General features: G+C 40.3%; 1 protein-coding gene across 5 annotated transcripts; it reads left to right on the top strand.

Moving 5' to 3' along the window:
- The first annotated feature begins 531 nt into the window (after positions 1-531).
- Positions 532-16,533, top strand: wizb (WIZ zinc finger b). Of its 5 annotated transcripts, none has more exons than XM_048187592.1 (17): positions 532-814; positions 1,307-1,487; positions 1,792-1,969; positions 2,243-2,327; positions 2,464-2,630; positions 2,720-4,207; positions 5,599-6,081; positions 6,196-6,555; positions 9,012-9,161; positions 9,773-10,342; positions 10,505-10,969; positions 11,090-11,605; positions 11,718-12,254; positions 12,557-12,768; positions 12,954-13,182; positions 13,279-13,441; positions 15,356-16,533. In XM_048187592.1, the coding sequence occupies exons 2-17, from the start codon at positions 1,383-1,385 to the stop codon at positions 15,693-15,695; spliced, it is 6,048 nt and encodes a 2,015-aa protein (XP_048043549.1). In that variant the 5' UTR covers positions 532-814; positions 1,307-1,382; the 3' UTR covers positions 15,696-16,533. The 5 variants fall into 5 exon arrangements, with proteins under 5 accessions (XP_048043549.1, XP_048043529.1, XP_048043539.1 ...); XM_048187572.1 differs by having other exon boundaries at positions 533-814; positions 1,333-1,487; positions 12,891-13,182; XM_048187582.1 differs by having other exon boundaries at positions 533-814; positions 2,464-2,615; positions 12,891-13,182.
- Positions 16,534-18,851: the final 2,318 nt, after the last annotated feature.

Here is an 18,851-nt window from a genome sequence, read left to right as displayed (position 1 = left end):
ATAATAAAATTAGCCAGCTTATATGATTTTGTATATTTACAAAACTACCTGTGCTATAGTTGGAATTAAAACATTTTTTTAATCAATACCCCTTAAACACAACTCAATTTGACTTATTTTAAATATTTTTAGGTATTTTCTTTCTATAAACGTATTATGTATTTGTGCATATTTATTGTTACCAAAGGCATGTGGAAATACAATGACTGAGATGATAAGATAGATCATAGACCTATATTATATTATTATAAAATATATTTTCATGTAAATACTTAATAAATTATATAGCATTTAGTAATTTAGTATATTTGACATTTTATACTATTTTGTGTATTTTAAGCTGACTCGAACTGTAGTATTTTACATTATTTTACTCTTAAAATTAGTTACATTTACAATAATGTAATTCAAGCAACAAACAAATGTAACGTTACTGAAATTAGTCAGCTATACTACGGGAACACAACAACACTGTTACATTGATCAAGTATCGTTCATCTCTCAACCTGCTGTGAAAGAGTTACACCGTGGCTGATACATAAACTCCTCTCCCCTCCCCACCAACGTCACCGTCCCTCCGAAACTAACAACATGGAGTCCGGTGTTTAGAGTGCAAAGGCGGTCTTCACCGTTTGCTAAACCTATATGCTTTTCCCGGTGCTCCTGAGGGAAGGCTGCGACGCTCCGGGACGCATAAAGCGGAACGCACACATGCTCTATAAGCGCCCGTGCGTTCGTGCCACTTGAATCCAAATAGGACATGGAGAAAGCGATGTGATTGGACGCAGAGGATTCCAAAGACAGGCCGCTTTCCGTGAGTGTTGCACAATTTCATCCTCACCGCACACATCCTGAGAAATATTTAACGGTCTCGGATTGTGCTGCTGGGGAAGGACAGCGTTTGCAGATAGTCCAGTAGTATCATCGCTAGTTATAAACGCATGTGAACTACATAGACCAGCAACATATTTTCGGCAGCCGGTATAATTTTTTTTCTCCATTAAAAAAAAAAAAAAAACCGGCCTCCTTCGATATTATGAACGTAGGAAATGAGGCATGATAAAATAGGTCAGACAGAGTGATACTCCTCAGGAATTAAACACAAAGATATAGTTATTCAAATGCACTCTTTCAGAGACTGAAATTTATCCCCACATTAACCTCTCGTGTTTGTAAACATCTTGCAAATGCTTATTTGTAGATTTTCTTTAAAATGATTAGATAGTTTTGTGGCTACTAGTCCATATCTATTGCTTTCATATTGACAATCTTAGATTGCATCATAGTTGTATTTGTGTTTGTCCAGAAATGGAATTGCTCTTCATAATGTAGGACAGAAGAGGTTGACTGAAACTGCACACAAGCCCGTGCACCAGGGGACCATGGAGCCTGAGGATGATCTCTCGACCAGGGACACCCAAGATCTGATGTCCAACCAAGGACTACTGCCTTCAACATCAACATCCTTACTCAACTGCACCTTCCTGGTATAGCAAAGGCCCTGAGACAATGGAACTCTTTTAACTTTTTTTTCTCTTTGCATTAATTTATTCACTTTTCCAATACAGGAAAAAATGTTACTATATGGATGTAAAAAAATATATGTGGGAGTCATTGTTTTGATACAGTTAGATCCATTTTTATCATAATTATCATTATGCTGTTATTGTATGCATTTCTGATTCTTATCTTTTAATAATTAGCACCTGTGTGAGAATTTTGCAACATTTTATTTCTCTCCGAAACAGAACTATGTAATGTTGGACTTGTTTCAACCCTCTGAACTCACAGGGGGGGTTATTACATTGTGATGACATGGAGAAGGGTGATGGGAATGGAGAATCGGAAGGTCTAAACTGCTTTTTCCCCACACTGGAGCATTGTGGTAAAGGACAGAGAAGTCCACGATCTTCAGCCTTTCCCTCATCTCTCACATGGGACTCAGACTCTGAGAAAGAAACCTTGGATGGTAATTGCCTCTTTGGTTCATTCTTACTTTCATGTTAGTGAAGAAAACACAGGTGACTAAATCAAAAAGACTTGAAATGAGAATTTGCAATCATTCAGCTACTTTCAGGCTGAATTATTCTGTGTTTGTACTGTGAAACTGTCTCTCTCTGTGAAAAGTGTTAATGGTTTTGTTTGTCTACATGCTGTATATATAACTGTGAGTCTACTGCTTGCTGTTAAGTCATGTGTATATTGTTTGTGTTCCTGTGTGGATTCCAATGGTTTATGTCAGAGGAAGAACTTCAGCACTTTTCTAACCCTCATGGTCTGGCTGCTCATAGCCCAGGGAGTCCCACCTCTGGACTACAACAAGACAGGTGAGATGCAGATGATTATACGGAAAAACAGGTTTATAGAAAGGTGCATATATGAGGATTTTAAATTTTGAGGGGTTTGATGGAGGTAAATATAGAGCTGAAACCTATTTATCAATATTAATCCTTATGCTTTCAGCTTTGACATTGATCCGTGCCAAGAACCTGTGGAAACCAAGCACTTATTTCTTGATAAAAACCCACTTGCCCCCCTGGAGGTGGAGAATCAAGATGTTGCATACAGAGAGCCAACAACTACAGAATCCAGCCTACCCAAGCATGCAGCAAAACGTAAAAAAACAAAAAGTACCTCAAAGCACCTTTTCATTCATGTCAATACCTCCATGTGAAAAAAATACTCAAGTCAGTAAAAACCTTTCCCTATTTACTTGCAGTGGAACAAAGGAAAGTGAGAAATCTACCAGATACTACACCAAAAGAGGGATGCCAAAAAGAAGAGAAAGATAAGCGGAAAGTCCTTAATCGTAGAGGGCGGGAAGAGAAGAACACCAAAGAGGCGGATGTATACACCTTCCCAGCAGACTCTGACCCAGAGAGTCCACCACCTGGACCTTGGGCACACTGCACCTTCATCCAGCGCAGAAGGAAAAAGAGGGCCATACTGAGGCCTTTCTCTGGTTTAGGCACCTGGCAACGCACAACGGGAGCCGGCAGAAGGACCAGGGGAAAAAACACTGGAGCAAAGCAGCGTAAGAAAACCACAAAGGATGTGGGAGGAATGTTAAATTTTAAAGAGGAAAAAACAGAGAAGGTACGAGGTAGGCAGAACTCAGTAGTAGACCACCAACTGGACAAAGACCTCTCCCAAGAGATTTTTACATGTGTAGAATGTAGCATTTACTTCAAAAAACGTATCCATCTACGTGAACACATGCGAGAGCATGGCCAGGTCGGTAGATCTGGGAAGAAATGGCAATGTGGAGAGAAAGAAGCTTGGAGCGGACATCTTAATAAAAATGCTTTTGAATGTATAGAGTGTGGTCAGGAGTTTGTAGACAAGGTACTGCTGCTAGATCATCACCGATGCCATGAGGAGTCACGGCAGAAAATCCTTGAAGAGATTGGAAAATTAAATAAGGGGGAAAAGCAAGTGGCAGTGCAAGCTGGTTGCAGTAACACATCGAAGCCAGTCATCGTAGAGTCAACAAAGGTCAGCTGTGGCCAGTTTGTGTGTCTTGAGTGCAACTTTAGCTCTGACGTGTCTCAAGAGCTTTCCGAGCATGCCAAGACGCACACCACCCGAAAAAGGGCTGGTGTTTATCGAACTTCCCCCCGCTTTCAGCAGAAGTCCTGCAAGAAAGGACAGGTCCAGTCCTCTGCAGATGTTACACCAACTTTTGTCACTTCACCCGTCAACAAGAGGTACCCCATCCGAGCATCCAAAAAAACTAAAGAAACACAGCCTGACATTGCCCCTTCACAGGTGGACTCTAGGTCATTGTCTTGTCGAAGTGCTTCTGCAACCCCCGGTGAAGCCACAGACCAACCAGATAAAGCAACCCTGCATGCAAGTACAGACCCTGCGGATGAGTCGAGACAAATAGGAGAGACATCTCTGGCTAATCCTATGGAAGAGGATGTTCTACAACCTCAGCATCTCATTTCTCCTCCTCCAAATCCAAGGGCTGTTCCGCGGCGCAAAGATGTGGCATTAAAGAGCATAGGAAAAAAGCGCTCAGTCAGGGCCACAAAGGATAAACTGGGGCGCACAAGAGCGAGTAGAAGACTTGATCCTAAGTCAACCCTGACTACTGGTGTAAAAAAACAAGTCCAAATCTCAAACCAGGCTGCAGATAAGGGCCAGAAAGAAGACATTCCAACACCAGAATCAGAGCATGATCCAAAACAAGACTCCAAAACAGGTAAGTCAATAACAAGTTATAGCATCAAGACCAGTCAATGCTTAAACTGGTAAGGTTACGTAGGGAAAGGCTGCAAAATATCATGAAATTAATTTATTATTAAATTATCAATGCATTTTCAGAAATGCCATTTTTATTTTCTATAAATTTCTCACCATCCATTTAATAACATTGTCACATTAAATGATACTGTCATTAACAACCACAACAGAACAATTAGAATTTACAGTCACAATTCTAATTTCATATAGGCAAAATCTGAATAAATACATTACCTGTACTTCTTTCTTTGGTCTTGTAGTGATGCATGCATATGTGTATGTGTACTGTATGAATTGCTGTGTTATTGTGATGCCTAGATTCAATGTGCCTGAGTCAGTCTAACCAACTTTGTATAGTGGAACACCCTGTTTGATTGGCCTCTGGTTAAAGGAGTGACTCTCCCCATTCCATTGGCCAGTATTATAGTTCTGAGGTGTAAATTCCTGTTCCATTGGCCGATGCTCACTATTAGCCACTAATGGTGGTATAGTGACTTTTCTTCCTTCAATTTTTTATTGTAGGAAAGGAACTGTTAACCCAATCAGCGGCCATAGTCAGCAAGGACCAATATTTGGATTGGGGGCAAATGCCATGCCTTAAAATCCTAAAAGCACATAGTTCATATGTCTTGCTTGGCCATAGACTTGGGGAAATCCCAGGTTTCACCCTGGTCTGAACCTGGTCCCTTCCCCTGAAGAACCTGTGGAGGTGCCTGCCCCGGCCTTGCAGCTGAAGAGCAGCTTCTCAGACAGCCTCTGAGGGGCAGCAGAAAGGTTGGGGTTGCTTGAGGGGCAGCAAGCCCAGCTAAGAAACAAGTTACCCCTCGTCCTCATAGATTCTCTCAGCTCTGACCTCCAAACTCCCCTCTCATACAGCAGGGTGAGTGATGAGCCACAGGGATCTTAAAACGGTTGCAGAATAGTCAGGCCAAAAATAAGAATTCTGTCACCATTTACTTACCATATTGTTGTTCCAAACCAATATGACTTTCTTTTCTCTGTGGAATGCAAAAGTAGAAAATTTGATGGACATTCACAATACTTTTTCCTTTTTTGGAGCCCAATATGCTTTTGTTGTATAGAAAAAAGAAGCCTGAACATTCTTCAAAATATTTGTTTCATGTTTCATAGAAGTCATTTGAGTTTGAGACAACATGAGGGTGACTAACAGAAAACAGCATTTCTATTTTAGATAAACTATTCCTTTAACTCAGCTTGTCATCATTCTCATTGCATCCCATGCACATTTTGTTTGTATTTAACCACCAAATAGTGCAATAATGGTCTTTGTTTATTTTTTATTTTTTTTAAATAACTCTTACACTATTTATCACTCCACTTTAACCTCAGAGAATGAGCCACCTGCCAGTGCTCTGGATCTCAAAGCCAGCTCCTCTTCAAAGAAGAGTAGTAAAAAGCTTGAAGCACAGGAGGAGGAACCCAAACTCAAAAAAGACAAATCTGATAGTCAGGGGAGGAGCGGAGAAGACACACCTGTTGCTGCAAAACTAGAGGATGATGATGATGATGATGATGATGATAATAATGATGATGATGATGAATATGAAGAGGATGAAGATGTTGTAAATCGTCTTATTGGTGCATTAACCGAGGAAGATGACGAAGATGATGATAGAGAGGGGTTGTTCAAGAGTGTGGAAAGAAAATGCCCTTATTGCTCTGATCAATTCCATAATGGCATTGGACTAGCTAATCACATTAGGGGTCACCTGAACAGAGTGGGTGTCAGTTACAACGTTAGGCACTTTATCTCCCCAGAGGAGGTTAATGCCATTGAGAAGAAATTCTCCTACCAGAAAAAGAAGAAAAAAGGTGAGGATACTTTTAAATGTAAACTTGGTGCTTCATGAAAATGTATTTTCCATATCTACGATAAAGAACCAAAGGCTTGTGTAACTTGTTTTGATGTTATACTTTATACTCTAGTCGCCAACTTTGACCCGTCCACCTTCAGCGTAATGAGATGTGAGTTCTGCAGTGCCGGCTTTGACACCAGGGCTGGTCTCTCCAGTCATGCCCGAGCCCATCTCCGAGACTTTGGCATCACCAATTGGGAAGTCACGGTTTCTCCCATTAATATTCTCAGAGAGCTTTTTGCCAAGCATCCAGATCTTGTTTTGCCCACTCATAATCTCCAGTCAAGTCAAGAGCAAAACTCTGATGAGGAGCAAGAGAGCAGAAAAGATATGAAAGATGAGGAGAACATGACTGCAAATCTTGCCACACTTTCCTCTGAATCTCCAAAACAGCACTGGAAAGAAAAGCACAATATCAGTGAACCGAAGGGTAAGTGAATGGGATTTACTTTTTGATTTCTCAAAGAATTTGAAAGATTAAGCCATGGTCATTACATAATTCTTATTTACTAAGTTCTTTAAATCACTGCAAAAATGGCTGTTAGAAAATAATGATGCACAAAGAAAAATAAAATGTTTGACAAAATATTTTTTGACAAGAAATACTTGAGATTCTGCATTATTTCTGTCATTACTCGAATGCAAGCTTATTTGTACAAAAAAGATGTTCTTGCTTCTATTGATGCACAAGATGCTTTTTGAACAATGTAATGTCATGCTGGATAACAAGGAGGTTTTGCATAAAGTTGTGGAGTCCATACTAGTTAATTTGCATGCTGTCATTAAAGCAAAAAGATGGACATATACAAAATAGTTAAGAAAGATCATTAAAAAATCTGAAATCGAAATGGTTGTAGTCATAATTCACAATGGAAAAGTTTTGCATTAGCAAAAATACTAAATCACCAGTCTCAGACTAGTTTAACTGCATTTAGATAACTGTCTTTTCAAAGGCTGATGACACTGTGCTATTACATTTACTTGCTTATAAGTTACTTTCTTTTACCTAAATAGCCTTTACCTCACCTGCTTTGTGGCTAGAAGTCCAAAATATAGGCTACTAAAGAGAAACCTCAAAAGCTTGTGGAGGCTTTGGGATTTTTGTAATGCTGTCGGGGGCAGTTGTGAAAGCAGTTCTAACGATTTCTGTATGGTGCAGAACACTTTCTAATTTCGTAATCCAAACTTCATTAATGTAATTGATGTCTGGTATTTAATATTTAGCCTAGTCTCCGCCTTTATTCGGTTCGTCACGCCTTGGTGCGTTAGTGCATGTGTGCGGGGCAAAATGGCTGCTTCCACCTCCCCGCAGACACAAACAATAGCGGAAAAATTGTCTGACTGTAGGTGCTGTAATAAGTCCGATGCGCTGCAGCCGCTGAATGGTGAGTGCAGGCACTTCCGCGCCGTGCATGTGGATGCAAGAGAGATGCATATGCTCGGAGCTTCGACACTTTTCAAGCTTGCATGGCATGCAATCGTCTTAACATTTAAGAAAAGCTCCTGTCATACCCGATGTGCGTTTTAAATTACTGATGCCTGAAATGGTCTAATGAGACAGAGTGCACGTACGAAAGCGATTCCACTGCTGTCTGGACACTTTTCTATCTGAAAAGCGAAGATATGTGACATTATGGTAGCCTACTTGATAAACGCAGTTTTTGTTGTCCTGTCAAAATGACGGCTTTTTTCCTCAGTGTATATATGTCTTTATGATTCCCAAAAATTAGGCTGAGTCCTCGCCATTTTACTTGAGGTGATTTTTTTTAATGTTGAAATGGAGCGCGCCAACGCTTTATTCTTGTTCTTGATTCTTATTTCTTTTTCCGCGCACTTTCAGAAACAAAACAAAACGGTTTGAAAAGAATAATTACAACGCTGCTTGTTTTCTTTTGTGTTGTCCTGAATAAGTTATTAAACGATGGACTTCAATGTTTAACTTATTGCCATTAAATGTCTTTTGTCTCTTTGTCTGTTTATTTCATGCGATGTATGCCATTACAGTGGATTTTCATTTTCAGTCTGATGAGAAAAAGGGCTGATGTTGCTAGAATTGTGTCTAGGACAGATCAAATGACAGAACAGAAACGCCCACCGCAGGAACGCGTTCACAGCTTATTATATTGAATATGCTGAGAGGAGCAAGACCAGCAGCAACTTCAAAAGAAAATCTGTGTGCTACTTAAGGCCTGCTGAATTTACCTCTGGAGTGAATAAAGTATCGGTTGCATGTTCATCTAATTGTTGGACTAAAAAACAACTCTTTTAAGTCAGATAACCTGTTGTTTTATAATCTAGTTGTCTATAAATGTAGTTAAACTAGTACAGAAAAAAGAGTTTGTCTGTTTTAAAAACACTAAGTCAGTAACTAAGTTCAGATGCTTCCTAAAATTGTTATCAAAGTACTGTGAAAGACTTAGCAGGGTGCTGGGGTGGGCTATGCCCATCTAATATTTTATCTGTGCAATATGGTGCTTGTGAGAAAAATTGTTCAGACAGATGAATTTGTTAAACTTTTTCCAAAAGAAATTGAGTAATGTCATGAAGTATGATCGGAAATGGTGATGGACTATAATCTCAGAGTTCAAGTAAGAAATAGATGTGAATTTTAAGAGCTATTTAAGGGCTGATTGAAATGATTTATCTTTTGCACAGAGTTACATCAAACAGTATATTTTGTGATTGCCCTGTAAGTTTTTGTCCCCATAATGAAAAACTATTTACCAGGTGTCTTTTTAACAAATCATGTGGCCAGCCTATTAAGCATGAATTAATTATGAATAATTTAATTTTATTAACATTATTTATAAAACATTAATTTGAGATCTTTGTGGTTGACCTTGACTATTTAGCTAAATTAAAAATGTTGTCTCTGTGCATATTCAGGTGAGGAGGAGGCAGAGGATGAGGAAGAGGAAGAGGAAGAAGAGGAGGCCCAAATGCCCCTTACAGATAAGTTGTCCACAAGTCCAAAAGAAAAGACCCTGTTTTCTCTAGAGGAACAGAGCCCTGAATCTAAAGAGACAGATTCTATGGGTAATTTGAATTTTATTTTATCCCAACTCTCTTAATCTACTTTAAAGGAATAACTCACCCAAAAATCTAAAAATTCACCATTGTTGATAAAGAAAAAATTCAGACAGGTTTGGAATGACTTTATAGTGAATAATTGAGGACATGAATTTTTATTTTTGGATTAAGTATTCCTTTAAAAACATCTGAAGTGGCTAGTGTTATTTGCATGTGCATGAATATTTGAGCTTATGGGATGAAACGTTTGCCCTTTTTAGCCTGGTCTGCCATCTTGATTTTTTTATTTTTTTAAGTGACTTTTATCAGCTAATCAACGTTAGTTTTGATTTCCACAGTGGAGTCAGTAAAGGAATATTTACACTGCTTTTTGATTAACTGTACAATCATGAAAAGACCAAATGTAAATGCCGTCCAAGACTCCGTTAAGATGGATAACAATCCGATCACCTCAGGAGGTGGTTTGACATGCATACAAGATGAAATGCATTCCAAGTGTAAATGCATCCTGATGTTCAAGCCATGCATACCCAATCGGTTAGCAATGCAATCTATCAAAATGCATGAAGTGAATAAGTGTAAATTAGTCTTGAATCACCATTTCTCTGTTTTCTCAGGCTCCAACTTGTTGAAATGTGAGTTTTGTGGTGCTACCTTTGAAACACGTCGTGGTTTGTCTAGCCATGCCCGCTCTCACCTACGACAGCTGGGTGTCGGCATGTCGGAGAACAGTGGAGCACCCATTGATCTCCTCTACCAGATCACTAAGGAACGCTCTGTTGATGCATGCTTCACAGGCACCTCCCCTACTGTGGAATCATCTAAGAAGCCCCAGCACCATGCCCCTATTGTTCCTATACCTAATCCCACAAAAGATGTTGAAACTGAAGAAGGACTGAAAGACACCAAGCCCCCTGTCCCGTTTTCTGTTGCTGGTTCCGCTATTAAAGTTTCCTCTTCCCCAACTACTCCATCTGCAGCTGGCTCTCTACCTTCCTCTCCATTTGTAAAGTCTCGATCCCCTTCCCCAGTGCTGAGAAAGGCTCCCATCTCTTCCTTACTACCCGTGTCTTCCCCACTGCGATCCCAGGAGCATAAGGCCTTAGGAAAGAACCAGTCTACAAACCTCTCCAGTCCAACCAAACCATTCTGGGCACCGCAAGAGACAGATGCCCCTTTAAACCTTAGTAAGAAAGCATTTAATATACTAAATACTAATAAAGAATTTCAACAAATTGTTTGCTATTTGTTTTTACAGTGTTGGGGTCATCAATTGATCCTTCTTTCACATTGTCTATCTGTTCTAATAATCTCTTCAACTTTTCTGTTCCTCTCACTTTCTTTTCTAGCGATGGATGTGGACGCTAAAGACATTATTTGCCAGTTGTGTGGTGCATGGTTTGAAACAAGAAAGGGCCTCTCGAGTCATGCTCGTGCCCATTTGCGCCATTTTGGGATTGAGTACTCGGAATCCAAGGGCTCCCCCATTGACTTACTCAACCGGTTCATCTTGACTGATGACTTTAAGCACAGAGCAAATTCTTTTCTCTCTGATGGTCCTGAGGATCTGAGGTCCCAGAAGACCAGCATGACTTCGATCGTACCCTCCACTTCCACTACGTCCTCTAAGAGGCCTATTTCCTCCAGCCCTGTCCTATATAAAATGGCAACTTCTTCTTTGAGGACAACCATTGGCTCCAAAGCTACCTCGTCTTCTGCCCACACCCTATTGGGCCCACCACCGAAGAAGCTGAAACCCTCTTCTTTGCAGGTCCTTCGTTTCAGTGGTGGGGAAGTGATGTCCTTTCCTATAGGTAACGACTTTTACGTGTTTTTGCATGCTCTTGTTTATTCTTTCTTCATCAGTTACATAAGGTAATTTACACACCTTAACTTACTTAAGTCTGATAGATTGTTCTGTGCACTTCTATCAGAGCCAATGAAAGATGTGGGCTGTGAATTCTGTGGAGAACTTTTTGAGAACCGCAAAGGCCTCTCCAGTCATGCTCGCTCCCATCTGCGGCAACTTGGCATCACCGAATGGTCTGTGAATGGCTCACCTATTGACACACTAAAAGACATTATAGTTCGTCGAGGCCTACCATCCATCATGCCTCTGAAGTCCCCCAAATCCCCCTGTTCTTCTCCGGGCCTAGGACTGCCTCGGCCCGTGGTCCAGTCCTCTTCCCCACCAGGGAATGTTCTTGGGCGCCTGCCTTTCCACTTTGCCAAAACACCAAGCCACGACCAGCCTACTACCCGTAAAATGTCTCCTTCGACATCTGCTGCCAATTCCCCCCCAGCAGTAGAGCTGGTTAAGCCAAAACCAGAGCCTGAAATTGTAGAAGTTACCATGAAAGGATCAGACATGGGAGTAAATAAAGGCTACAGCCCAGAGCCACTACATTCTAGTTTAAATACTTCAGATAATGTTTATCCAGTCAACTTGGGTATGTTTTTCACACCTGTGGTGTTTGTTTGTTCGTTTACTTTTATCATTTTTAATGATGTTAATGGATGACTATATCATCTGTTTTCTTTTTACTGTCTTTCTTCCTATAGTCATGACTCAGGAGAAGGAACCATCCCGTGATATTCGCTGTGAATTCTGTGGTGAATTCTTTGAAAACCGCAAAGGCCTCTCAAGCCATGCACGATCACACTTGAGGCATATGGGTATCACGGAGTGGTCTGTGAACGGCTCGCCTATTGACACGCTGTGGGAAGTCATGAGGAGACAGGGCACTACCCCTGCATCTGTTGCTTTGGGCATAAAGGAGGAGCCGGGACAGGATGGTGGAATTTCATTGCACAGTCCAGGCTATCAGACCTCTGCCTTGTCCCGCAAATCACCTCTTAATCTGCTCCACTCTGGTTCGCGCCTCCATAAACATGGTCTGGGAAGCATGGCCTTGTCCCCCACCTCACCTGTGGGGAAGATTTTTGGAGTGTCTCAATTGAAGAAGAAGGTGCTGGTGGAGGAGGGACAGCCAGGAGAGAAGACACTGCTCGTCCAATCTAAAAACTTCTCGCCTCCCCCACAGGACTATTCCTTTAAGGGTAAAGCCTCACTGGAGAAGCATGGGGTAGGCCACATGGGTAAGGGTTTATTTTTGTAAGACTCCTTATTTGGTTCTTCTCCATGACATTATTTGAAGACTATTTGTAGTTGATTTGTCTTTGTTGCTTCCATGTTTGCAGAAGAATGACTCTCAAATAAACAGAAGACCCTAATTCAGAATTCCAAGACTTAAAATAGAGCCTAGTTCCTAGTCTTATTGTGAAATATTCATTGTTTGTTTGTTTGTCAGAATATTTGTTTTCCTGATTTACTCAGAAATATGTAAAATGGGTTGTGAGTAATCTCAAAAACAATGTGGCTTAATTGTTTTGTTTTTCAGATGCTAGTTGTGAACTCTGTGGATTCTACTTTGAGAACCGGAAGGCATTGGCTAGTCATGCTCGGGCACATTTACGACAGTTTGGCGTGACAGAGTGGTGCGTAAATGGTTCACCTATTGAGACGCTGAGTGCCTGGATACGCAGCCGTCCACAGAAGGCAGCAGAGATGCAGCAAAGTTATGCGCAAGGAGCCCGCTATGCCCAAAAGAAAGTATGAAAGCAATTTTGTGATGCTTTACTACACCCCAGTAATTGTAATTCTGTGGTGTCTAGATGTGACGTTTTGAAAAGAATGCTTTTTATATAAATTAAAATTTCTGTAATCTTTTGCAGAGGTGCAATTCTGCTCTCTCACCATCCTGTAATTCAGACACTACAATTCCTGTTTCCCAAAAGCCTGCTGTTGCCAAATGGGCATCTCTCACTTTGCCTCAAAAGAGGGCAATTGGACGGGATGCCAATAGTTGTTCCTGGGGGTTGTCATCGCGGGGTACAGACGCAAAAAGCAGGAATGGAAGTTCCACTCAGCATGGCCTTATTCCACAGCCTGGCAGCCATCATGCCAGTAATGCACTTCCACATGCACAGGTGGCCCATAGTGAACTCAACGTGCGTTTGCCTCGAGGTCTGAGCAAAACTTTACCTTAATCTCTTCATCTTCCTTTTTTGCCCTATGTATTTCCCTAAAGTGTACCTAATATTCTGATTTCATTCTCTTAAGGATTTGAGAGACGGCCACCTAAACACCCGTCACATGCTGAAGGAGGGGAGGGAGAGAGTGGCCCCCCGAAGCCTCGCTCCAGTACCGTCCCTGCCCTTGTGCCAAAGCCCCCCTCCACCCCACTGGTTAGACTTGTGGGTAAAATTTACTCACTCAAGTGCCGGTGAGTTGTACTTGCATATTAAATCTCATCCATAACCTATAGTGAGCTGCTTGGATATCTACAGCCTACATAACTAGAATTTTAAAGGTGCCCTAGAATTAAAAATTGAATTTATCTTGGCATAGTTAAATAACAAGAGTTCAGTACATGGAAATGACATATAGTGAGTCTCAAACACCATTGTTTCCTCCTTCTTATATAAATCTCATTTGTTTAAAAGACCTCCGAAGAACAGGCGAATCTCAACATAACACCGACTGTTACGTAACAGTCGGGATCATTAATATGTATGACCCCAATATTTGCATATGCCAGCTCATGTTCAAGGCATTACACAAGGGCAGCCAGTATTAACGTCTGGATGTGCACAGCTGAATTATCAGACTAGGTAAGCAAGCAAAGACAACAGCGAAAAATGGCAGATGGACCATGATCCATGATATTTTTAGTGATATTTGTAAATTGTCTTTCTAAATGTTTCGTTAACATGTTGCTAATGTACTGCTAAATGTGGTTAAAGTTACCATCGTTTCTTACTGTATTCACGGAGACAAGACTGTCGTTATTTTCATTTTTAAACACTTGCAGTCTGTATAATTCATAAACACAACTTCATTCTTTATAAATCTCTCCAACAGTGTGTAATGTTAGCTTTAGCCACGGAGCACTATCAAACTCATTCAGAATCAAATGTAAACATCCAAATAAATACCTTACTTACGCGATTAGACATGCTGCATGACGAACACTTTGTAAAGATCCATTTTGAGGGTTATATTAGCTGTGTGAACTTTGTTTATGCTGTTTAAGGCAAGCGCAAGCTTGGGTGGTGGGGAGCACGAGAATTTAAAGGGGCCGCGCGCTGAATCGGCGCATATTTAATGATGCCCCAAAATGGGCAGTTAAAAAATTGAATAAAAAAAATCTATGGGGTATTTTGAGCTGAAACTTCACAGACACATTCAGGGGACACCTTAGACGTATATTACATCTTTTAAAAAGACGTTCTATGGCACCTTTAAACAAAATGGATCCTAGTAAGTGACTCTTGTAGAATGCTCTATGTATCTTTCTTTTGGAGCAGTCTTTATGTTGAGGGCATTTATATAGCTCTTTTCACACAGCAATCCTGGTAAACTACTGTAAAATTACCAGAATGACTTGTCGTACTGGTAAATACATAAATATGCTGTTCACACAAGCAACGGCATTCTGTCTTTTTACCGGTAAGAGACCATTCTCACACCACCAAAATACCGGTAAATTCTGTGATGTTAGTCATCGGAAATGATCTTTAAATGCTGTGCTGTTGTCTTCATTCGCCTACATGAGGAAAAGCACTTTAGTTTTACCATCTGTTCAATTTGATGACATTTTTTAAAGTATAAATGTGACAGACATAAGGGGTTAAAGAAACCCCCTGAGACTTGCATAGTATCCAACTGGCAACTCGGGCGTGACATGTTGAAGCGGTTAAAGGTGTCAATCTAGTGCATATTTACATAGAAAAACTATTAAAAACCAGCAGAACTTACTGTTAACATCATCATCTCCATAAGAACTTTATGATTGCAGACTTCTTACGTCAATGCGTTCTGACGTACATGCTCATATCGGTAATTTACTGGTAATATTACAACGTCCCTTATTGATAAATTGCCGGAACCGATTTACCGGTATTTTTGTTCACACATGATCTCTTACTGGTAAATTACCAGTAAAGACTGTATATGGGAAAGGGGCTTATGATGCCTTAAAATGCCTTAATATCTTGGTAGTCAGTTCATTTAGTTTAAGAAGAAGTGTAGATGAAGCTTGGTGTGTTGCTAGGATTTTAAAAATACCTCAGAGTTTTCTTTCTACAAATGTATAAGCCCTCAGAACCTTTTTTTATTTGTAATGAATTTCTTTTAGGTTCTGTGATGTGGAGTTTCACGGCCCTCTCTCAGTACAGGAGGACTGGATCAGGCACCTGCAGCAGCACATCCTTAATCTTAACTACAACAAGACTGCATCACCCGCAAACGACACTCCTGCCCAAACTGACACTCCTGCTCCAAACCCAACAGTTTCAGCTGCTACCTCCACAACCAGCTGCTCCACTACAACCACAGCTCCTGCCGCGACCCCGTCCACACCCTCCCCAATGCCCACAACCACGCCCACTTCAGCCTCCACACCTACACCCACTCTCAACCAAGCCTCCGTGGGATGGCCGGCCACAGTAGAGCCAATTCCTTCACCTGCAAATTAGACCATGTGTCCCTCCTACATATTTATGGGATGCCATCATCTTCACAAGTTATATCCCTAATTTGTTCTTTTCAGATTCTGTATTACTCATCTTTAAATATTTCTATCTCTGATCAATGAGAGAGATTTTTAGAAAATTCTCAGCTAGCGACCTACTTACCCTGACCTACATCACAAGCATCTGCTATGATTCAGGCGTGAGGTAGGTGTGTTGCCATGACAGTTCTCATCTCCCTTTTGGCTCAAAAGGATTGAACAAAAAAAAAAAAATCACAGTATAATGCAAAATATCATGCATTTACGTTTTGCATATGTTTTGAAAAGAAGGAAGAGTATATGGGGAGTTCACTTCAGTAAACTACCTGGCCCTTATGCCCAATCCCTAATATTTAGCCGCTTTTCCACCGAAATTACCTGGAACAATTTGTCCCAGGAACTTTCTTCCCCCAGACCTGTTGCTGTCTGGATTTCCTTTGTGATCTAAAGTACAGTGAAGATTAGACAAATTAGTCCGGTGATGTAGGACAGCGTGTAACTTTCCAGTTCCCGCTGGATTTCGCCTTCTGCTTGTGTGCTCAATAAAGCCTGAACCTTTTAGTTGGTCCATCAGTCGTATTTTTTAAACTCTATAGTTGATTCGAATAGCAAACAACTCTTACTGCACGCACCGCAACAGACTTTTAAAAATGCTGCGTGGAGTCCCACCCTCTAAAATTCCTGAACTTTGAAAAAGTACTACCTCGCGAGCACAGACTTTCTGAGGGGGAAATGTTTACCTGGAACTTCATTTAGACCAGTGTTTCTCAACCCTGGTCCTGAAGGACCCCCAACACTGCAGGTTTTGTCTTTCTCCCTAATTAAACACACCTGATTCAACTCATCAGCTCATTAGAAGAAACTCCACTACCTGAAATGAGTGTGTCAGACAGAGGAGACTTTCAAAATGTGCAGTGTTGGGGGGTCCTCCAGGACCAGGGTTGAGAAACACTGATTTAGACCCTAGTTCCTGAGGTCGAAACACACCGAGTACCACCCCAAAGTCCCTAGTTCCTGGGGAAAGTTCCTGCGGTGGAAACGCGGCTTTTGTTGTTCAAGAGGAACTCTTAAGACTACAGCGAAACCGTTTAGCTTGAAAAATTGGTGACAAATCAGAATTACAATCAAAAAGGCACAGACATAAAACTATAAAGCACTTAAACAAAAGGCCTTGACCCTTTGAAATGAAGATTTTCTCTTTCTAGCATTTGCAAGTTCACAGTTTGTAGCTGTTTTAACTGTGATAACAGAGTACAAGCTTGCACTGCCATGCAGTTATAAAAAGATGCGAGATGTTCGTTTTAAGCAGACATAGATGGGTTCATGTCAAAACGAGACATGCTTTTCCTTTTCTGTTAATGATCCCTCAGCAATCTTGATGTTGATGTTCTCAGTTAAATTTTGCCACTTAGAGATGATCAAATTTGTTTGGAACCATTTGCTGCTAAATATTTAAATAAGCTAAGCACACTTAGTTAAATGCATTGTTTTAGCACGTCCAACACTTGTACAAAATAAGCATGAAAAATTCCGTCATGCCTTCCAGTTGCATTTGAACATACATATTTATGCCTTTGTTGCTCTTTCGTACGGCACATTATTTTGTAGCACGTTTGCACAAGCCTATGCGATGCTCTGCATAATGCTTCGATGAATTTGATCCTAGATCGCTTCATTTTCGCAGCAGCTTAATTCTGTGCTTGACACAATGTAAACTCCAAATGAAACAGTTAACGCAGCTGTCTAAAAGATTTCTGGTTGCTTTTTAAATGATAATGAAGCTTTCTGAGAAATTGCCTTGGAACAAGTTCATGAACTGAAGTATTTTAGTCTTATAAACATAACTTTTTTTCCAGATTTCAAGAGATCCCAAATTTATGGCTCTTTTGAATGTTGAACGAATTGAACTATTTGGCTACACTACATTGAATGTTTTACAAGAGTAAAAAGTCGATGCACTTTTATCTGCAACGAATTAGGGAGCGTTCGTGTGTTTAAACTCTTGTGTGTATATATATATATATATATATATATATATATATATATATATATATATATATATATATATATATATTGTTTTTCTTAGCATAAAATGCTTAATGCCTGTGTATGATGCTTTTTCTTAAGAAGTTTTTCCCTGTACCAATCTGAAGGCGTTTTCACAAAAACAAAAGCAAGAAAAGGATTTCAAGAACTGTATGAATTTGCCGGTGACAGAATGTGCCAAAGAGAACGTGTCACATGTTTTGGTAGCTTTAGCTTTAAGTCCCTGTTCTGTTTTGTCTTTGAGCAGTAGGCGGTGGCAGCAGATTTGCTGCTGTGGCTTTGCTTTAAAATAAATAGAAATTGACAATTTAGTATACTTTACTATGTGAGTATACTATACACGTTCACCATACTCGTGGTGCCTGATTCATCCAAGAATTGACTGTCGATTTTTACTGCAAATACAGTGACTGCCTCCCAAACATACGAGTGCTTTTGGTTATGTTTCCATATCTACACAGGGAAGCAATAACAAACTGGTCCATTACGGATGTTTGTTGCAGCTTTCGCGACTTAACTCTGACTGTTAGGTTTTTAGTATTCCAAAAGGGAATATTATTGATATATCTTACCTAACACATGTATAGACAAGAAGAAGATATTAACATTTTAACACTTCAAATGTGATCTTTGTGAATTTATTTCAATTTTTAATGCTGTGTATTTTTTAATGAGATGTGCATTCCTTTACTTGCAGTTACATACCAGTGGAATAGATCAGTGTTTTATTTTTTATTCTGTCAGTTTCTCTTTTAAGTACATTGGTGCTCATGCGAAACGAGTGGATGTGAATGGATTTTTAATTGAAGATTGTTTCAAAGGGAGATTGTCAAGTCCTTGCGCAAGGACTCTAAAAACGTGTCTTAAATGCAACTGCTATACATGTTATGTTATTGGTTAGTTGGGTCATTTTGTGACTGTTGCCCAGTTGGCATGTGCTTCACAGCTGATGGTGTAAGATCTCTTAAAGATCTCCTCAGCTGGTTTAGACTGCAGTCTCTGTACAAGTATCTGTGTTGTATGAGAGAGAGAGATAGAGAGAGAGAGAGAGAGAGAGAGGGGAAAACATGACTTT

This window comes from Megalobrama amblycephala, linkage group LG1, assembly GCF_018812025.1.
Source record: "Megalobrama amblycephala isolate DHTTF-2021 linkage group LG1, ASM1881202v1, whole genome shotgun sequence".
Lineage (NCBI taxonomy): Eukaryota > Metazoa > Chordata > Actinopteri > Cypriniformes > Xenocyprididae > Megalobrama > Megalobrama amblycephala.
Note: the sequence above shows the minus strand (reverse complement) of the source record. Positions and strands in the feature narration are given on the sequence as shown.

Excerpts from the sequence above, each read along its gene's own strand:
- wizb (XM_048187572.1), top strand. The coding sequence starts at position 1,383 with ATGGAGCCTGAGGATGATCTCTCGACCAGGGACACCCAAGATCTGATG. Across the intron at positions 4,208-5,598 it reads AAAACAAGACTCCAAAACAG|AGAATGAGCCACCTGCCAGT; the intron begins GTAAGTCAATAA and ends CTTTAACCTCAG. Across the intron at positions 6,556-9,011 it reads CAATATCAGTGAACCGAAGG|GTGAGGAGGAGGCAGAGGAT; the intron begins GTAAGTGAATGG and ends GTGCATATTCAG.